This window comes from Somniosus microcephalus, chromosome 25 (genome assembly GCF_052327205.1).
Source record: "Somniosus microcephalus isolate GS21.2 chromosome 25, FLI_Smic_1.0, whole genome shotgun sequence".
Classification (NCBI taxonomy): Eukaryota; Metazoa; Chordata; class Chondrichthyes; order Squaliformes; family Somniosidae; genus Somniosus; species Somniosus microcephalus.
The window spans coordinates 45,763,623-45,785,637 of record NC_141011.1 but is presented as its reverse complement, the minus strand read 5'-3'; the positions used below and the strand labels follow the sequence as shown (position 1 = coordinate 45,785,637).

Below are 22,015 nucleotides of genomic sequence, written 5' to 3'. Positions count from 1 at the left end.
CTACACAATACCACAGAACTATTCAAGTAGCATAATGAGCCATATCTGCTTTCCCATTTACCTTGGTCTGAATATTAACAGGGGCGGGTTACGTAGGCAGAGTTTCAGACTTCGGAGGTCTTTGTATGGGGCGGGGGGTGGTTTGATTGGGGGGGAGCTTGGGGGGCCTGGGGGAAACACTCCTGCGCCTCCTGGCCTACAAGCCGTGCTGTAAAATGACTTACCTTCTCCCCAAAGCTGTCCTCGCCTCCCTTGAGCTGCCGGGTTTCCCGAGGCCTGGGAAACCTGGCCGCCCGCTGTAAAACCTGCAAAGCGGGTTAAATCAGACGCTGCCTCATTAAAATATTTAAATTGTCAGCCTGCCTCCTGGGAGCAGATTGGCTGCCCGCCCCTTGTCCCACCTCCGTTAAACTCAGAACTGGGCCAGTTAGAGGCGTTTTTGGCTGTTAAAATTCAGCCCCTTATTACCGCTAATCGGATTTGGTTTTGATTACATTGCTGGATCACACCTTCTAGAAGAAACAATAAGCATCTTCCAGAAGCCTTCAGCAATATTCCTTCAGCTGTAAATGATGGGAGATTGAGGAGCCTGCCATCTTCATTGAGGCTCAGTGGGTAGCACCCTCACCTCTAAATCAGAAGGTTGTGGGTTCAAGTCCCACTCCAGAAACTTGAGCACAAGATCTAGTCTGACTCTCCAGTGCAGTACTGAGGGAGTGCTGCACTGTCAGAGGTGCCGTGTATCAGATGAGACATTAATCTGAAGCCCTGACTGCCCTCTAACGATCCCATGGAACTATTTTGAAGAAGAGCAGGGATGTTCTCCCCTGTGTCCTGACCAATACCTGGTCATTATCATATTGCTGTTTGTGGGAGCTTGCTGTGTGCAAATTGCTGCCATGTTTCCCACATTACAACAGTGACTACACTTCAAAAAGTACTTCACTGGCTGTAAAGCGCTTTGGGACGTCCTGAGGTTGTGAAAGGATCTATATAAATGCAAGTCTTTATTTTTTTCCATCACTAGCCCGTAGTAAGTATTGGGGTGTGTCAATCATAAGCAGATTTTATAACAAGACTGTTAGCTAAGGGAAATTGCTATGAAGTTGAAGGTTGTTACAACACACAAACTGCAATAAACAAGTACATTGCTTAGGGGAACCCTCTGAGAAAGCCAGTGCTTGAAGAGTCGAGATGAATTTTCAACCTGCTTCCAGTTGTTGTCTTAGTCAACCTGTTTCTCTCTCAATCCCTGAAGGTTTAACACTGGCTCTGGAACTGGCATCATCACCAGTAAAACACTGATCGAACCTGGAAAATGGCACCAAGTAGTCGTGAACCGCAACCGACGCAATGGAATGCTATCGGTGGATGGTGAACCACATATGATTGGGGAAAGTCCTGCGGGAACAGATGGCCTAAATCTGGACACAGATCTGTTCCTGGGAGGAGCCCCAGAGGATGAAATGGCACTGTAAGTGTTCTTTATTTTGCATAGGAGGTGTAATTTCTATTTAGAATGTCAGGTTGGCTAATTTTATTATATAACTGCAAGCTGTCCTCAGAAGTACTTGACCATCAGATGAGACGTCAATCTGAGGCCCTGTCTGCCCTCTTAAGGTGGGCGTATAAGATCCCACGACACTATTTCAAAGAAGAGCAGGGATGTTCTCCCCGGTATCCTGGCCAATATCTGGTCGTTATCACATTGCTGTTTGTGGGACCTTGCTGTGCGCAAATTGGCTGTCACATTTCCTACATTGCAACAGTGACTACACTTCAAAAAGTACTTCACTGTATGTTGCATGTAAGCTTCTGCTGCTGGGTATAACTGCAGTTGATATTGCATCTTGTATGTCTAATATAGATTGGTAACTCGTTCTCAGTACAGGTTCTGCAAGTGCATCTGTGATGATTGCCCGGATTAAGCTGGACTAGGGTAGATGCGAGTTTTTGGGTATGCACGCTTTATCTGTGGTGTATTGATGTGGTGGCTTCAACTTGCTGCAGAACTCATGTTTCTTCTCAGAGTCAGTGTGACTTAAAAGTGCAATCGTCAATAGTGCAGATTCTTAAGAGTTGTAAGTGGTCTATAAGAATCACTCGAATCTTTGCTGGGACTGTGCCAGTTCTTTCAACAATATTAATCATGTTGGAATGGCAGTAAAGACTGAATTGTGAAAGGATTGATTTATTGCTGTGTACCATTGACGAGAGCCTGATTTGGTACTGGCATGAAACGACATCCTGGGTTGGGTGCCTTTTGTCCGCCCTTGATTTGGCTTCATTGGTTTGGCTGGAATCCATTGCACACTATCCATATTTGACCCTGGGTTTGAGTGATCGAGGGGACTTGGTGAGTTCCACCAGTCCAATTGCAAGCCCAGCGATGCGAGGCACATTGCCCTTCATAGAGATTACCCCACTCAATTGCAAACCAGTGGTCAGATTTCAGATGGTCTAACTTACACTATAAGGTAAACCAAGACATAAGAGGAGGAAAGGTGTTATGTTGCTTTTTTTCTTTTTTTTCACTAAGATATTTCCTCGTTCCATCCTCCTGAAGAATTGCACTCCTTGCTGGGGTGCAGTTTCACAGACTAGTCACCCTCCAGTACCTTGTCCAAGTGACTATTATTCATAGGTCAACCTTGATAGAGTGTTGGCAAGCTATTCAACCATAGGGGCACCATAGTTGAGCCGTACCCCGTCCTAGCCCGATGTCCACATGGGCACATTTCCGTCGGTGGTTGTTGTGCAGCAATCAGGACGAGGAGGCTTTGTTTATTTTCCTCTCCCTTCTGTAGAGGCACTGAGACCAACTGTATTGATAACTTGGCACAGTCCAAGAACAGGGCCTGGGAACTTCCTGATCGGTATGTCTCAACTACTCCCTGAACGTACTGTGCACGAAGCATAATTTGATGAGAAAAAAAAAATCAGAAGAGAATTTTCACTAAAATAAAAACAGTAAAGACTGGATAACACTCAGCAGGTCGGGCAGCATCTATGGAGAGAGAAACAGAGATAACGGCCCCGATTTTCTGCCAGCCGTCGGGCGGCTTTCCAGGCGGCCGGGGGCCGAAAATCGCCAAAAAAGCGGGTCGCGACCCCCCCCGCCTGATTCCCCGCCTCGTCCGACTTTCGGACCGCCGTTTCTCCGCGACCCACTTCAGTCCCACCCGCCGCTGGCGGGACTGGCCGTCGGAACACAAATCTCCAATTATTACCTTGTTTAAGTAGATTTTAAGGGGCTGTTGCGATTTTGGGGCTTTCCCCACATCAAACACGCCTGCGGAGAACCCCGCTGATGAAACCTGGCGTGAAGCTTGCCGGCTTGCTTGCTGTCAGCTGCAGGTCAATCGGAGAAACTGCGATTTAAAGGGACAGCACTTGTATGTTGAAGGACCTTGTTGCTGAAGGCTTGGGGCTACTTCTTCAAGGCTTGGGCACAGCTGTGGAAGGTTGGAGCCTCACACACTTCTCCAATGCGATCTCCTGGGAAGCCCCTCTCGCCACCTTCACTCAGCGCTTCCTCAGCAGAGGCATCTACGAGAAGCATGGGACGCCTTTTTTTCCTTCCCTTCTTGCCATTAGAGGATCTCCAGCAGCAGAGGCGGCAACAGCAGAACCAGGAACAGCAGGATGAGCACCAGGAGCACCGGGCTGCTGCTCACTCACCTGAAGCTGCACAGGCCAGAAGGGGCCAGCGCTTGGAAGTGGCTTGACAGCACCTTGCTGCGCTTTAGGGGGCCATGGGGACCCGTTTCTGCACTGGCAGTCCTACTCAGAAGGACTTCCATGAAGATCTGGTTTCTCTGTTCAACAGATGGCCAACGCTCCTCAAGAGATGTCATTCTCTTATGAGCACTCACCATGTTTTCCGTACCCTGGCGAGTTATCTCCTCCATGGAGGTTGCCAACCTTTCCATGGTGATGCGTTCATGCGCCAATGACTGCACAAAGGCTCTGCTCATGGTCACTATGGACTCCTCCATTCGCTCCACACTCGCAGCGACCCTGGAGACAAAACCTGCCAGAGATTCCTGCATCTGTGCATGGAGATCCATCACCTCTTCTCTTGTTGATGGACTCAGAGGCAGAGGGTCGACATGCAGCGCAGCTGAGCTGAGCTGGCAGAGTCCTGCGCCCTCCGACGAGGACTCTCCACTGCTGTTCCTGTCTCCAGAATCTGCTGAGACTCACTTGTGAGCTGTGAAACACCAGGTGACAACATTACTCTATGTCCCGAAGGTCCCCCCGAGGTGTGAGTGTCTGCGCTGGTGCTGGGTGCGCTTACTTCTGCTGACGCTGCGCCCTCAGATGTTGGAGCTTCCTCTGAGGAGTCTGGCTGCACAGCCTGTTCCTCCTCCACAGTGAGGACGGAGGCTCTGGATGGTACTGTGGGGGAGTAAAGGAAGGAGTTAGAGATGTAATGCCAAGGTTCTTCTGGTGACTCCCAGCGAGTTGGCATCTACTGATACCTGCATCCATGCAGCATTGGTCTCAGTGGGAGGCCTCTTCCTCCCTGACCTAGGGAAGAGGACCTCCCTGTGGGCCCTAACCCCATCCAATAATGCCTGCAATGAAGCCTCATCGAATTTGAAGGCAGCTCGGGGTCTGGCACTGGCCACAGCTGCTGCAGGCTCCTCTGCCATCCTGTATGGTTCGTTTGGAAGCCTTCAGAGGATGCAGTGCTTGCTATGGACCTTGAAAGCACCATGAATGATGACAACATACTGTGGGGCTTTATGACTAGAAATGGACAATTAGCAAGGCTGCCCACATGCTGGGAATTAATTGGCCACTTGAGGGAAAATTGCGTGGAGCTGGCTGACACATTTTTTTGTGTGTCAGAAGCCCCACATTCGGGGAAACCCGACCATTTCCCACACAAGCCAAAAATCGGGCCCAACGTTTCAGGTTGATGAGTTCTGACGAAGGGTCATCGACCTGAAATGTTAGCTCTGTTTCTCTCTCCACAGATGCTGCCTGACCTGTTGAGTGTTCTCCAGCATTTTCTGTTTTTATTTCAAGTTTGCGACATCCGCCGTATTTTGCTTTTGTTTTAATGTGAATCTGTACATTATATACTTGTACTTCCTTTTCTAGTTGTGTCAACTGTTTGCCTTATGGTACTGCTTTAGATTTTACGAAAATGCTTTTTATTTTTCCAGTGTTACTGAGAGAACGGCAGCAACAAAGGGACTCAGGGGCTGCATCCGGCTGCTCGATGTCAATAATCTGGTCTATGACCTACAGGAAATGGGCAGTGATGTCCTGTATGGCAGTGGGGTAGGAGAGTGCGGAAATAACCCCTGTCATCCCAACCCTTGTAAGAATAATGGCAAGTGCCATGTGAAGGAGGCGGGGATGTTCCACTGTGAGTGTGTCAGTGGGTTTTCAGGTAACCACCTTGGCAATTAAGGCAAAAAATACACAATATTGCTCTCTCTTAGTGCCGTACACAGTAACCTGCGGAGCCTAAAATTCCTGGGCTCTTACAGCCACCAGTTTGCTGCAGCTCTGACCCCCATCCCAAATCCTGGGCTCAGGGTCATTTGCGTGAGAGAAGGACAGGCGACCAGACCATTTCTGGTGTTACTTGGTCATCTGCCCTGGCGAGGGCTCCAAGAAGTTCAGAGCAGCTCCTTTATATGGGGCCGGTTGGTCTGGCTGAAGGTACTTCAAAAAAAAATTTTAAAAGGAAAAAAATGACATTCAGAGTTGTTGCTTTCCCAACTACGCTGCGATCAATTGTCTTTGGGAAACTTGATGTAAGTTATGGGTCCCACTTCCACTGTTGGATAAGCAACAGGAAGCTCAGCGGTGGTCTACACTAATACGCTGCACAGTTCTAAATAGTTAAGCTCAAAAACTTTCCTTGCCCAAAACGTTCCATTTTCCTTGGCTGTCGCTAACCTGTTTACTAAGTGGGGTATATCCCTACAGGGAAAGAGTGTATAACAAGAGCAGGCAGACAGAAAGTGTGCCCGTGTGCATTTCCGAGTGGCTGGGGGTTTGGAATCACCCAAACATGATGACGGCTTTCTGTGTGTGTCAGCACACAGCTGACAAAAAAAAAATCCATCAAAGGATATTGGTAAAAATAAAAGTCTTCTGCATGTTGATAATGATGACTCAATGTATTGAAACTGGCGAGTTTCCGAGCTCTGTATATTTAGTCGTTTATAAGAAATGTTCCTTTTTCAGCGAGAGCTGGATTTCTCAGTTGGTTTTTGCACTGTCCTTTCATCAGTGGAACCTGGGTTTGAAGTAGCCCAGACTGATGAGGTGAAAAATCTGCCCTGTTAGTTACATGAGTTCTGCTTGAAGTATGTTTGAAAAGTTTGAGCAAATGTAGGCTCACTGCACAAAACTCTCCATCGCTTGACATGACTGAAATTACATTTTTTGGCCTGAGAGGCCACAAGATGACCTGATATGGGAAACAAAAATGACATTCGGTGCAGTTAGAGGTCCTCACTGATGTTGAGTTGAGGCACCTAGCTGGGGCAGGCTGGAGCAACCCTTACTAAAGAAACTAATTTAAGGGAATCAAGGGTTATGGGGATCGGGTGGGAAAGTGGAGTTGAGGTCGAAGATCAGCCATGATCTTATTGAATGGCGGAGCAGGCTCGAAGGGCTGTATGGCCTTCTTCTGCTCCTATTTCTTCTTATGCCCTTACTTGGCATCTCTGCCCATTTTTATACCTGACCTGGCAGTCAGTGTTAGGTGCTGCCTTTGGGTGTCAAAAGTGGAAACGTGTTCCATTTTCAGACACTGAAATCTGCCACAATACTTGAGTTTCTGACGAACTGCGGGGCGGGGGGGGGGGGGGGGAGTAGAAAATGTCCTTTGAACAGAAAATACTCTCCCGCCAGACTTCAAACTTGTTGTTTATTTTCTATTGTTTCACACTTGCATTCCACATTCTCTAGGTGAGGGAGCCGAAAGTATAAACTGCAGGTCTTTGCCAACCTGGCTCTCGAGCTGCCTAATAGAAAGTGTGCGCAAGAGTGATCCGGGGTCGCTTGCCTTCCTCATTATTTTAAATCCCTTCACGTTTACTAGCCTGTATAATATAGATTTGAATTGTATGATGCTATTTGGTTGCTAATAGCCTAAGGGAGTTAATTATATTTAACATTGCATCCTTCCAGGGCCAACTTGTGCGGATGAGCACAACCCATGTGACCCCAACCCGTGCCATCCATCAGCGACATGCTTGGTGCTACCAGAAGGGGGAGCGAAGTGCGAATGCCCAATGGGACGCGAGGGAGAATTCTGTGAACGAGGTATGAACGAGTGCTGAATTTTGCAAATCAAGCGAATGAGAAATCAGCATCAGCAGCCTTCACTTTAATGATCAGTGTTGTTACAGTTGGAATTGAGATTAATCACAGCTATTAGTGTTCAGTCAGGAGCACTTTCATCAGAAACCGGTGTGCAATCAAACTGAAAATATGAGCAGCACGTTGATTGAATCATAGAATAGTACAGCACAGAAGGAGGCCATTCGGCCCATCGAGTATGCACCGGCTCTTTCGAGTGAGCCCCCACTGCCCCTGCTCTTTTCCCATATCCCTGCAATTTTTTCTCCTTTGTGTATTTATCCAATTCCTGAATCTGTATCCGCCACCCTAAAATGTGACACCACCACCCCCCCCCCCCCCCCCCCCCCAATTAAATCATTTTGACAGGTGGAAGAGTGAGAAAAATCACGGGGCTCGTGCTAAAAATGTGGGTGTTGCCTTGGGTATGTGTGGGTGTACAGCTCTTGCTGTTCATTACGTCACCAATAAGTGGCGCTCTAAGTTCACACAGTGTTGTTTTATTCCATGCTGATGTGCAGACTAACCGCTGCTATTCTCCCGAACGGGCAGGGGGGGTTTTGTGTAACTGATTTGTCTATCTGAAACTGATTTCCAGGGAATTCTACCCAAAATATAGAAACGTGTAATGTTTTACTAGCTCAGATAATCAGTGCTGTATTCTCCCAATGGGACACGTGGATTGAGTAGATTGTTCAAATCTGTGCATGCTTGTTAGGGTTGTGTTGGTTGTAAGGTTACAGTGAATTAATAGTCACGACTGTTTGGTCATTGAGAGTTTTGCTGCACTCTGCACTGAAATGGGCCGCTCTTACTCGAGTGGAAAGAAGGCTCACTCTTGCTTCTGTGCAGGAGTTTCTATTAGCTGAATTGTGACCTTTTTTTAAAATTCATTTATGGGATGTGGGCGTCGCTGGCAAGGCCAACATTTATTGCCCATCCCTAATTGCCCTTGAGAAGGTGGTGGTGAGCCGCCTTCTTGAACCGCTGCAGTCCGTGTGGTGAAGGTACTCCCACAGTGCTGTTGGGTAGGGAGTTCCAGGATTTTGACCCAGCGACGATGAAGGATCGGCGATATATTTCCAAGTCAGGATGGTGTGTGACTTGGAGGGGAATTTGGAGGTGGTGGTGTTCCCATGCGCCTGCTGCCCTTGTCCTTCTAGGTGGAAGAGGGTGCGGGTTTGGGAGGTGCTGCCGAAGAAGCCTAAGCGAGTTGCTGCAGTGCATCTTGTAGATGGTACACACTGCAGCCACCTGGTGTAACAGATTGATTGAATGATAGAATAGTACAGCACAGAAGGAGGCCATTCGGCCCATCGAGTCTGTGCAATGTGCCTTTCGGGATGAAGAGGCAAATGTTTGAAGCATATAGTGGGCAGGAGAGAGTTACTCCCGACTATTTAAAAAAAAAAGCACATAAAATATAAAGCAGTTTGAAACCATTTGTTCTCCTTCCACTCCTTGGCTCTTTAAACTGATTATTTTGGGAAACTACTCTACTTTTGCATTTAACATGCTGCATAAGGGTTGTTCCACCTATTCAACACTTTCCCAAGAGGGTGCAAAGTGCTTCAGCACTGACAATGTTCAAAGCAGTGCGCGCTGAATTATAAATGTCAGCTGAAGAAGAGCTAAAAGAATGAATTGGTTGAGTGGGTGCTCTTTCATCGAGAGAGCTCAAGGGCAAGAATATTCTGCGTCGTCTTAACAAAACCCTGGCAATGTGAGTGATCGCTCAGATTTCTTTTAACCCTTGGCCTGTTTAATAAATAGAAATTTATGGATCTAATAAAATTGTGGCTGAAATATATTTCCCTGTAACATGCAGCAAAATAGAGATTCATTGTTGCTTTGTGACAGTGGTATGACAAAATTGCAGACATAGAATGCTGCTTTCATTTTGAAATAGTTTCAGGAAAACTGGTTTCCAATTTCTCCCTTCCAATCCTGCACTGATTGGGTTAACTTTTACTAGGATACAGTTCCAAGAAAACTGACAGGCTCTGGTACTTGTTCCAAGTAGCAATTTTCATGTATGAATCTGAACAGACAATTCAGGCATGTAATTTGGCCATGGAGGGCATTACAGTCAAGCCGCAATGAGCAGCACTCTCACCTCTTGGTCTAGAAGGTCGTGGGTTCAAGTCCCCCTCCAGAGATTAGAGCACAAAAATTATAGCTGACGCTCCAGTGGAGTGCTGCACTGTTGGAGGTGCCGTATTTTGGATGAGATGTTAAACCGAGATGAGATGTTAAATGTCTGCTCTCTCAGGTGGACGTATTTCGAAGAAGAGCAGGGGAGTTATCCCCGGTGCCCTGACCAATATTTATCTCTCGATCAACAGCACAAAAATAGATTATCTGGTCATTATCACATTGCTGTTTGTGGGAGCTTGCTGTGCGCAAACTGGATGCCACATTTCCAACATTACAACAGTGACTACACTTCAAAGAGTATTTCATTGGCTGTAAAGCACTTTGGGACGTCTGGTGGTCATGCAAGGCACTAAATAAATGCATGTCTTTCTTTTTTTTCCCTCAAGCTTCTCAACACATACACTTTACAGCAGGAATCACTGTGCAACAATCAGTAGTGGGAGCCCTGGCTAATTTGTTTCTCCCTTTTGCAGCCCAGTAGTGCCCAAATTGTTGTCCCATCTGAGAACAGGTAACTGGGCACAGACCAAGATCTGGCATTTCTGGTCTGTGTGGCTCACTACAACATTTCCGCTAATCTGTGCGACGGGGGATCCCGCGCAGGCTGCTTACCAGCTTTTACATGGAAGAAACTGCGCATGCACGAAAATTTGAATGGGCCGCACAGCCAGTTAAAGGGACTGCGCAGGCAAATAAAAAATTAGAGGGAACATTGGCTCACTACCACACAAGGTGGTGCATTGTTTTCCCTACATGTAGGCAGCTGATCTATAAATGCAAGTTGTTGTTGTGAGCCATAGGGGAGCCATTTAAAAGTTGAAGTCTTGAAGTTGAATTGCTGCTAGTGTAGTGAACTGTGACGACTTTAACTTGGTTACGCATCAGTTATAACTGAGAGCAGAAGCAGTAAGCTTGTTCCGGGTATCCGTCTTGCTTCTTCACATGCAAGCCTACACAGTGAGTGTCAGCGGGCTATTTTACCAAGTGGGGCATCAGTGCAGATCCAGTCCAGTTCTCACTCAACAGTCACACATGCACTTCCCAGCAAAGGTAACTAGATGGCAATCAGGAGCCAGAGCCCTGGCTGAGTTTTTTTCCCCTTTTCTTTTCTTCTTTCTCCCGAGTTTAGAAGCACTGCATCTAATTGTCGTACTTTTGTTAATACTCTGACTGATATCAAGGATCAAGCCTTAGGGTGACATGAGGAAAATCTTTTTTACGCAGCGAGTGATTAGGATCTGGAATGCGCACTGCCTGAAAGGGTGGTTAAGGCAGATTCAATCGTGGCTTTCAAAAGGCAGTTGGATAAATACCTGAAGGAAAAAAATTTGCAGGGCTACGGGGAAACGGCGGGGGCGTGGGACTAGCTGAAGTGCTCTTGCAGAGAGCAGGCACGGGCTCGACGGGCCGAATGGCCTCCTTCTGTGCTGTAACCATTCTATGATTCTAAGCCTGAAGCTTTTCTGGATGGTATTAATCAGTTCCGTGCCAGGTAGAAGATTCACTCACTGAGCCATCAACATTGCTTCCTGAAAGCTCCTCCCCACCCCCACCCCCGCAGTGATCCGCCTCTCCTGTGGAAGTCTCCTCCCCCCACCCCATCGGCACCACCGTGGGAATCTCCTCCCCTGGTGAAATCCCTCCTCCACCCACCCAGAGTTCTCCTCTCATGTCCCTGGAGGTATTTGTTGAAATGAAGACACAATTCCACTGGCGCCAGCAGCCCTCTGGTATCTCATCCAAGTGGCCATCCTTCCTTTGTGAGCCTAGATGCTGAGCGGCAATAAACCTTTCCATCATGGCTGGCATCACAAGCCAAACCTAATCCTGTTCTCACCTGTTACACTGAATAACCCTTTGTTTCCATTTTATTTAATCTTGTGCTACCCTATTTAGCTTCCAATGTCTTTCAATGAAAATGTTTAGACCGTGCAAAAAGCACCATCATTTTGGCAAGGACTTTAAAATATAGGTTTTGAACTTTTAACTTTTCAGTAACGTCTGTTGTTGGGTCAGATTTCTTTGAAATATTTTTTGGTCTAAGCCAGTGCCACCTTAGGTTTGACTTTATTGTATTTACAGCTACCTCTTTTGTTTTGTGTTAGAAGCTGAGCAGAACCAAGCCACTGCCTTCATCCCAGAGTTTAATGGACTTTCATACCTCAAAATGAATGGAATCCACACGTTTGTCAACGACTTGCTGTGAGTACAATTGGTGCTTAGCAAACTGCTAAACCTAAAATTAGACTCGGCCAGCGCTCTGCCCATGTACACGCATCACCAAATTTCTCTTCCAAATAGTTTCCAAAATAAAGACGTACAATGACTCGGACTGATCATCTTCTATAAACTAATTTCCAAATTAAACCCCTTTTGGCTACTTTTCAACCAGGATTGTTGTGTTTTTGCAAATGTTGAACCTGGTCAGGTGAGAGGGAATGGAATCAATATTTACTGACAATACAAATTTAGGGGCATAGCAAACGGGGAGGAAAAACACAGAAAGACTACAGGAAGATATTGGCAGGTTAGGGGATGGAACAGATAAGTGGCAAATGCATATAAATGTGAAGTAATACAATCTGGTGAAGGGAAATATACCTTAAATGGTAAAATTCTCAGTGCAGTGAGAAACCTTAAGAGCTCTGATGCACTGATTTTTAAAAGTGGGATTTCAGGTGAAAAAAAATTTAAAGTGTGAATGGGATTCTGGCTTTAATACTTTGGCCTTGAATGGTTAAGGAAGGAGGTGAGGATAAATCTGTACAAGACATTGGTACGGCAGCAATTGCAGTGTTTTGGCCACCCCATTGTGGTACAGTTATTAAATGACCACCTTGTATATCAAAATGTCTGTGATCGCAGTACTAGTACACGAGCAAGACTCCTTTTAGGGAGGTAGAGGAGGCACCTGATAATGTAACTTGGGTTTACTGAACTTTGGACCACTAGACACCAGATTCTACCCAAGTAGGAAGACGTAGACAGTTTAAATGATCTTTAAATGACCAAATTACTAAAAAATACTGCTCAACTTTTCCACACCTGAAACTTATGCTCAGTTGCAGCAAACGAGGCTGTTTCCCAGTGTTTCGTCATCGACATCTGATTTAAATGATCTTTGGAATTGGCAGTATGATGTGAACCATCCTGCAAAATATTCAGGGTACAAGAAAAAGAACTTTGGGGTTTATCTCCACTGTTGGAGCATTAGGTTGATGAGTTGGAGACCCATGTTCCAGAGTTTGCTTGTGTATCAGGAAAATAAGTTGCCTATCTTGATCTTATCCTTTCCCGTAATCTTCAAATGCATCTTCTTGACTGCTGGGTTGATGAGGGAATAATATCGATGGTCAGCATGAAGCCACCCGTAGGCTGGACCATTCAGACTCTGGATGTGGAGAGTGTATTGAGAGACTGTATAATTCCAGAGGGTAGTTGAAATGAGTGGGGGGGGAAACATCTATTTATTAATGTGACAGTAAATGCGATGTTTGATTGCAGTCAGAAACTGTCTATGGAGGTGGTCTTCTTGGCAAAGGATCGCAATGGAATGATATTTTACAACGGGCAGAAGACTGATGGCCGAGGAGACTTTGTTTCGTTAAATCTGCGCGATGGTTACCTAGAGTTTAAATATGACCTTGGTAAAGGACCAGCGGTAATCAGGTAATGCTGGAAAATGGACAACATCTTGATTTACTGTAGCAGTAAGGTTCTCACCAAATAGGCCTGGAAATGGAGATGAATAGCTCTTTAAGACTAATGTTATTAGTTACAAAAATATTTGATTGTGGAAGCCCTGTTAACTGTCCTGGCCCTCGGGGTTTATATTCCACAAATCTGTCCTCGACCCTCACCTGGTTATGTATATTTTTCCATGCAGTGCTTATAGTTTTAATTAGATGTGGGTGAATCAAAATTTCACAACCTGCACAGCTGAGAGTTCAAATGTGCACAAATTAAATTTGTTTTATTATGTTACGGGCTACCTAAATAAGCAATGAGAACACCATATATCCTTTAAAGCTTTTTTAAATGACATTTTCTGAAAGCTAGACCTGTAACATGCTAACTCATCCATCATTAGTAAATATTGGCAAAGATGTTAGCTGGTTCTGCATTCATTTTTAATAACTGTAAGCTCACTTGTATATGCATTTTTGATCAAGAGCCTAACATACACGTGCATATTCGTGATAGAATAGAAATGTTGCGACGGCAGTGGTTGTTTTCTCAATTAACAATACTTTAAGTACCATTACCTGTTCTCTTTTAGTGCTGAAAGTGGCTTACATAATTTTCCTCTATTGAAACAGGAGCAAGGAACGCATTCCACTGAACGTTTGGAATGTGGTTACTGTTGAAAGAAATGGACGGAAAGGATTAATGACCATTAATAAGGGTGAACCCATCACTGGCGAATCCCCGGTAGGTAGAAAGGAATCCTCCTGTGGCCGGCTGCAAATTATTCAGATTTCAAATGTACTACACGTTTGTCAGGCTTCACTGCTGTATTTTCAGATTATTCCTGATGGCTGGGATGTTTCTGTCTGTTCATCACCATCGGGTTCTGAACAGATTATACAACCTTTGAGTCAATAGATATGAGCTTCTGAATCAAAAAGCTGCAACTCTTCAGTGCCTGGATAGATTTAACCAATATCTTCATATTTTTAAATAAGGATTTTTTCCCCAGCAAACCAGCCATTCCTAATATAACTACCCACTCTGTGGTGTGTGGTGAGCCATAGATTGCACATTTGCCATAACCTATTCAATGATGTTATTCTTGAAAAGCTGGAATGCTGCAGTCCTCCTCTGGAAAATCCTACGAAAGGATTGTGCCAATCTTAAGTGGTGGAGAAAAATTCTGGAATAGACTTGCGAGTCATGACTACACTGGTCGGTATCAATGTAACCAGTTCGATTTGAAGCATTTCCAGGCTCTTGTATCATTCCTCTCGGGATGGTACTGCAGTAACTTTGGGGCTTCTGGGTTTTGGGGTAAGAGGGTGTCGGGTCTGGTTTCTGGATTAGAGCAAGAGTTGATACAATACATGTTGGTGGCTGTGCTATAGTATAGCGTTCTGTAGTAGAGGATGTGTTAGAGAAAGTGTCCAATATGATTTCTCTTGTGGAATTTGGGTTACACATGGGGTGCGGGTCTGTACGTGTTTTTTAGGATAACATTTCCTCTTCAGTTTTTTTTTCCCTCTCCACTTTCCCCAATTGGGTCTTCCTGAGCTAAGCTGCTCTGAAACCAGACAGAATTAGGTATATGAAAATGGTGACCCTTCCTCCCCATAGGAAGCAAATGGCCTCTGCTTGGCACTTTCTCAGTGGTCTGAATGATATCAGGAGCTTAGCAGTGTCAGGGATTGTGGGAGCAAACCCATCCCCCATCACTCTATGGTGACATACATTGACGCTCCAGTCTAATGATGCAGCCCTAAACCAATCTGAGATTTGTGGTATTGTTTTTTATTCGTTCATGGCAAGGCCGGCATTTATTGCTCATCGAGAAGGTGGTGGTGAGCCACCTTCTTGAACTGCTGCAGTCCGTGTGGTGAAGGTGCTCCCACAGCGCTGACTTTGTCGTAACGGTTTGGCGCAACTGCTCGGCCATTTCAGAGGGCCGTTAAGAGCCAACCACATTGCTGTGGGTTTGGAGTCACATATAGGCCAGACCGGGTAAGAGACAGCAGGTTTCCTTCCCTAAAGGATATTAGTGAACCAGATGGGTTTTTACGACAATCCGGTAGTTTCATGGTCACAGTTACTGATACTAGCTTTTTAATTCCAGATTTATTTAATTAACTGAATTCCCCCAGCTGCTGTGGATTTGAACTCGCTGGATCATTAGTCCAGGCCTCTGGATTACTGGTCCACTATGCTACCGTACCCGTATGTTGAACAATAGCTTATGTTTGAGAGCTACATATAACATTTGTTGTCAGAAGTATACAACAAGAAGAAATATACAGCTTCTGGCAGCTGTATGAGATTGAGAATATTCATACAACTGCAAAGAATGTTCTGACTGAAATGAACAGTTCAACCCAAGAGCTGCTGTTCAGGTTCCAAATGGCTCTCCCAGCCTAGGTAACACGCCACTGACACCTGTCTCCCAACCAGAGGAGTGCAGCTTTCTGTGCAAGGGCTGCCAGTAACTCGAGGAATCTCGGTATTGGGAGCACGGTTTTGGTGTTTTGGCTACGCTACTTGCCACTTGTAAGATGCTTGTAATGGGGAGGGGAAACAAACTCTGGCTGTCACCTTGCTCTGTCACGAGCATGCCACTTGGTAGCTGATTATGGAGTAATGGTCACTGTAGTTAAGAAGGAACCAGCAGCCCAGACTATCTAATCCTTCCAAATGGCTTCTGTAGGGATATGAATGGAACCAGTGAAGAGTAACAAAATTCTGCTGTCCATTAAGGGTAATGAATCAGTGAACTGCAATGGTTGCCATTTATTTGATTATATTGCCCTTGTTTTTCTCCTCTCTCCATTTTACTAGTGCGAATCTTACTTATCTGGCCGAGTATTCAAGTGGCCGGGGTGGTCATGACAATCAAAGTAGCCACCATAAACACAGTTCCTGCGTGCAGCCCTGTTCTCCTAGGATGTCATAGGAGAATAGAATTTACACCCCATTACAAACATCTGAATAACTTACCTGATTGGTTGGGGGGGGAGGGGCAGTAGGGGAGGGGGAGGAATGGCAACCCGTAGGTTAAATGAGTGAACACATAGAAGTCTGACCGAAGGCAGAAGAAATGGTTGGGAAACATTCACAGTAACTTAATGAAGGCTAAAAGGATCATTTCACCACTGAAGTTTAAGACCTGTTCTGATACAAAAGAGCAGAAAAGAAAGTTCCCTTTAGTCAGGACTTCATGTGTGGAGGCGTTCTCGTTGCTATATCAGTTCAAAGATTTTGACTTCCTGGTGGTTTGAATGCAGAGAATTGCTATGACTGTGAACTCTTGAGATAGTAGCAGATGTGTGGGTGGTCTGTGCAGGCAAGTGATGAGGCATAGACCAAGCCACTGAGGTCATGAAACCCGAAACACTCCTCATAAAACCCCCACCTATGACTTACTGCCAAATGGTAAGTATTCTAAATCCAACAGGGGTGGAAAGATATGGGTGGCATCTACTATTACTGGATATTGAAAGCTTCAAATATTCTAAATTGATTATTCTAACTTAAAAGTAGTGGTCTAGAAATTTGAGTGCTCCCCCCAAAAAATGGGGGCGCAAAGAATGCCCCTTGCGCCTCAATGGATAGGCCAGAGGCGCACGTGATATTGGGCTTCGGGCCTCGTTATCATCGAGCCGGCGAGCTAATGGGCACCCCCAGGCAGCTCGCCAGCAAAGAGGACTCGAGGATCCCTCAGGTGAGTTGGGTCGGAAGGGAGGTTGGGTCGGCGGGAGGGAGGTCCGGTTGGGAGGGAGGGTGATCGGGTTAGGAGGGTAGCGGTGATTGGGCCGGGAGGGAGGGCGATCGGGTTTGTAGGCAAGCGGTGATTGGGTCGGGAGGGTAACAGTGATCTGGAAGGATGAGAAACGGTCTGCGGCAATCAGGAAGGGCAGAAGCTGGGGTCGGGAGTGGGGTGGGGTAGCGTCGGGTGAGGGCGGGGTGGATACGTGGCAGCCGGCAGCCCACGTGGTTTTAATGTGGGGTCGAGAGGCGCATTCCTGCTCCTCCCTCCTCCACATTCAAGTAAGTATATTTAAAAAACTTACCTGGTTGGCTGCAGCTTGCAGTGACCTCTTCGAGGACAGCCTGGTAGGCCACATAATAGACCTGGTTTTCTTGAACGCAGCTGGCTCAATGCCAGCTTTGTTCAGGGCAACCCAGTATTACAGAGGGAGCTTCAAATAGGCTTTAGGCCCCTTATTTAAATATGCAAAGGGGCTAACACCTGTTTCAGGTGGGCCATGGGCAGCGATTGTTTTTGTTTGTTACCTACACCAATATGGCGGGTGGTGCACTCCTGGTTCGTAATGAGCGTGCATTCCTGCCCGCAATACTGGAGGTTTAGGAGACTGTTTAGCGCCTGAAAAACAGTCGCTACACGGATGAATTTCTAGGCCACTAGTGCGTAGTGATCAGTAAATCTTTATACAGCAGCCTGAGACATTTATTCCAGTTGATTCAACAGGCTGAAAATAGGTTCCATGCAAAGAGGTTGGGAGGGCTAAAGTTATTGGTGTGGAGACGATTCTTTTAAAAGTAACTGTCATGTTGGTGATCCAGTGTGTTGTATCACAGAGTGGTAGGATTAAAGTTTGCAGTGATTTTCCCATCTCACCATACTGGGGGAGATACTGAAAGGAGACTGGTTGGTTCTTCCACGGGAGCAGGCGGAGGTGGGGGGGTAGGAATGGATTTTAGCCCTTTCATTACCCTGCTGTGCTCATGTACTATTTAGCATGGACGCAAGAGCAGGTCACTTGCCCAGTATCCATGGCTAGCGATTTCAATGAAGATTTTTACTTTCAACCAAACGCATGAATATGATTGTGGCTCCATGAGTGATATGCAAAACTCTGTAGTGAATGCTTTTGCAGCCTGAGTAATTAAAGCGAATCATCTGGAGAATTGGCTGCTATCTCTCTAATCCGCTTCCTCCACAATGTGGCTTGCAACCATTAGAGTGTTGTTTATATTTTGGTTGGGTGCTGTGTGTTTTAATATGTATTCTTTACCTTACTCCTTACTGATGCCCTTTTTTCTCTTGTGTTTTTTGTACTTATTCTGATGTGCTTTCTGGATTTAAGAAATCGCGCAAGGTAAAAAGAAAACAACCAAAAAAATTGATTTCATCATTCAATCACAACTTCTTTTTCCCATTCTAAGCTCATCCAATTCATTGCTAAACGTAGAGGTAGTTGTAGAACATATAGTTTTGCGTTATATAATCGCTTCAAAACTCAGGTCATTAAATGTTACTGACAGTAAAGGTAGGCAAGTGGAAGTGGAGATTGGGTGGGTCTCAATTTACATAGTAATGCCAGATGGCCAGCCCTTTCCTGTCCAGGTCTGGCCTCAGGGTCGAGCTATGCTTTCAATACGCTCGCTGTATCTGCGCTACCCTGAATTATCAAGCAATCTCCCTTTGCCACCATCTTTGTCTACAGTGACTCTATTGCCCTGCTCAGACTCCGGCCCCAGGGACTGCGCTAGATAAAGAGACACCCCAACTAGGGCCTCACACTGCGTTCAGTTTATGTTCTAAAGCCTTGGCTTATGCTGGCCTCGTGTTATCACATCGCACTCTGGCAGGTAGGGGAAGGAAATAGGCAATAACTCACTTGGTTTCCAACCACAGTGCTTCTGCAACAATTGCCACGTGCCCCAGCTGCATGGGCAGCCCTGAATAAAGACACGCCCTGACCCTGACCACTGCCTACACGCGACCTTTGCTCTAAGCCTCCACTTCTGCAGCCATTTCTATGTCATCATATCGTGCTCCTTGCAGGCAGCGAGGAAGTTAGTACAAAAATTTGCTCAGTCTCTTGAGTTACAACAGAACAAAAGCACAGCGTTGAAAAGCCGATCATTCTAAAACAAAATGGACAACAGGAAAAAATGAAACCAGTGTCCAAAGAGGACATAGTACTAAAATAAAAGATTCAAGAAAGGTTGAATAAAGTCAAGAAAGAATGAGATAACAAGCCAAAAAGAGCAAGGGCAGGAGCCAGGGATTTACCAACTGCTAAAATCAAACTATGGATGCACCCAGAGAAAGTACCTGATCAATGGCCATCAAGTTCAACATAGCTGTATTTTATCAGCTAAACAGCCAGAAACCATAAAATATTTTTACATGCAGAAGTTTGTTTTTTGTTGGTTTATATCATAACACTATTCCCAACAAATGTACATGTAAACAGTCTTTTTCTCTTAAAACAATGGCAGAACCTAGTACGAACTGAAAATAGGGAACTTTTATGCTATCATTGTCACCTGGTCTGATCTTTCATAATGCGCTTCGAATAAAACTTCTCTAAGTTATAAAAATAAATGACCAGATTAGTGGAGTAAGGACACTAAATAAATGTAGAAATTATTTTGACAAAAAAGTGTAACGACACAGGAAGAATATTCTTCATAAAGAAGAAGCAGTGTTGGTCACAATCGGGCCTCTTGAAAACGGGCCCAATGTTGTGATATTAGAGAAGGGAGCAGGACCGAGCTCGCCAGTAGGTTGCTTTCTGCTGATGTTGCTGCTATGTATTTCCTGCACTCTTTTGTTTTTGAGTAGAGTGCTACTACTTTGAAGATCCCAATAAATTAAATTGGGTTGCAGGATGTTCGGAAAATAAAGTTGCGCCTCATTGAAATTCACCCAATTCCATCTTTAGCATTTCAGTGTGAATTTTATAATTAGTGATAGCTTAGACTTTTTAAAAAAAAGGTAAATAATTGGCTATTCAGACCTTAAGTAGTTTTTTAAAAAAATGCACAGTAACGCTTTGTGCATTTAAAAACTGACGATCCTGCAGTAATTGTTACTAAGATGTGTCATGTTTCTCTTTATAAACAAGCAAGGTCACCACTAACCTGAGAAACATGCCATTACGTTGTGTGTTTGTCCCCATGAGGCTTTTACTGAGTTTGTTTGACGTTACTCACTCATCCCATACATTTTTAATCTTGTCTTGCATTCCCATTTGGCACACATGAGCTCATTTAGCTACCTCGTGGTCTGTTTCTGCTTACTCGCTCCTCGTAGCACTTGACGGGGATTGTGAAAGGGATTTACTTGCGATCGCTGAAAGAATATTCATTAGCACATACGCAAATGATCATGGTTTTTTTTTTGAATGAGATTTCAAAGGCCAGGTTTGCCACTTCACTATATTGTGCCCAGTGAAAACCGAAAACTCTGCTTGCCCAAAGATGGTGTTATCTGGCACGTTTTAAATTAAACTACAGCACCGCTGAGCCTGTGCTCTGCCCTGAGGCCGATGTTCATGCCTGACAGCTGAAACTTAAAAATTGGATGAAGAAGAGAAAGTAAATACTCCAGAACATCCATAAGTGTTTTTGTTAATTAATAAGAACACTTCCATTTGGACTCCTGTCTTCTCATGTGTAGGACTCTATTTTAAACATATACTAGTTTGAACAAGTCACTGGCGTGATCTGAGCCAGAATTTTACACATAGACGCCAGCTGTTAGCTAGTATTTTTTGAGAGTCTTTAACACCAGCTTTTGGGGAGGGTGGAATTGGGAGCCCGGGACAAAAAGGTCTGACTGAGCACCTTCCTGATTAACAGCAAACCACCTCACACAATCTTCGTATCATTTTGGCAAACAAGCAGTTCTATATTAGTATACTTCAAAAAAAAAGGTCCGTTTTTAAAAAAAGCTGTCTGCTACATAGAAGTAACCAAGCTTTACCCTTGTCAATCATAAACTTGTGCTGAAATGAGGTAAGTAGACTTTCTTCTTTAAAAAAAACCCACACAAATGGCTGACTTGTAATCAGAAACAGACTTCAGGAGCGTAGTGTTAATCAGAGACATTGCTATGCACCTGGAATGGCTGGGTTTCAGTTCCATTTCACTGAGGTTTTTGTTCAATTATTCTTTCGTCCCATGAACCGTATTTGGTCAGTCTTTCAGCCCAAGTCTCCTCCCCTAGCAACCGCCCCCCCACCCAATACCTTGACTAGTGTATTACTCCATCGCTACAGATTTACATCGCTAATAACTGTACTGAAGCTGAAAGTCAGTCTGGCATGTTCAACACAGTTAATTTAGTCTATTGTTAAACGTGACTGTGGAATGAAAAGCTCTTGGTATATAACTCTAGTATGGCAATGCAGCTTCAGTTTTAACAAAGAACCATGAGAATGAAACCTTATTGTTACAGTGACAGACTGACTTTTAACTGAAATATTGTGCCATGTTATGCTATTGGCTTCATCCTTGATGTATAATTATTTAAACAAATAGCATCTCAGTAAGATCATGTCATTAAATATAAGATGTTCTTCGTCCCAAGGCCCCACACACAGCGCTGAACCTCAAGGAAGCCTTGTATGTGGGTGGAGCACCGGATTTCAATAAGTTTGCCCGTGCAGCTGCCATCACCTCTGGCTTTACTGGAGCCATTCAGAAGGTAAATATAAATAGAATCTTTAGAAGCTTCATTGAATTGGCCTCAAGTAGGAATCAGGAACAGAGAACTGATTAAAAACGATTAGTTGTTCCTGCTAATTGGCTTCCAGTCCCTTGCTCCTAGATTGGGGCCTACCCTTATCATACATGTATTTTCTCAGTACTTGTGCTGACCATTGCTCCATTTTTAACTTGTTGCGAGAATGTTCTATTAATTGTGATTAGGAGGTGGTGCACCCTGAATTTTTATTTAATGTGTTAGAACAGTGCTTTTGGTTTTTTTTTCATGATTAAAGTAAAATCCACGGCCTGCCACTTGTTTTTTTGTTTTGTAAAAGTGGAAACCCCCTTCTTCCCAGCACCCCCCCCCGCCCCGAAA

The 22,015-nt window shown here is 45.0% G+C and overlaps 1 protein-coding gene across 11 annotated transcripts in view; it reads left to right on the top strand.

Annotated features, from left to right (window-relative positions):
* Positions 1-22,015, top strand: part of agrn (agrin) — a 540,540-nt gene that overhangs the window by 497,126 nt on the left and 21,399 nt on the right. For 8 of the 11 annotated variants that reach the window (XM_085967315.1, XM_085967316.1, XM_085967311.1 and 5 more), the window contains 8 exons: positions 1,259-1,474; positions 5,178-5,407; positions 7,165-7,299; positions 11,598-11,694; positions 12,997-13,161; positions 13,812-13,923; positions 18,285-18,296; positions 21,521-21,637. In XM_085967315.1, coding sequence (XP_085823441.1) covers positions 1,259-1,474; positions 5,178-5,407; positions 7,165-7,299; positions 11,598-11,694; positions 12,997-13,161; positions 13,812-13,923; positions 18,285-18,296; positions 21,521-21,637 — 1,084 coding nt within the window. The remainder of the gene's footprint in view (positions 1-1,258; positions 1,475-5,177; positions 5,408-7,164; positions 7,300-11,597; positions 11,695-12,996; positions 13,162-13,811; positions 13,924-18,284; positions 18,297-21,520; positions 21,638-22,015) is intronic. The other 3 variants (XM_085967312.1, XM_085967318.1, XM_085967320.1) reach the window with 1 other exon arrangement.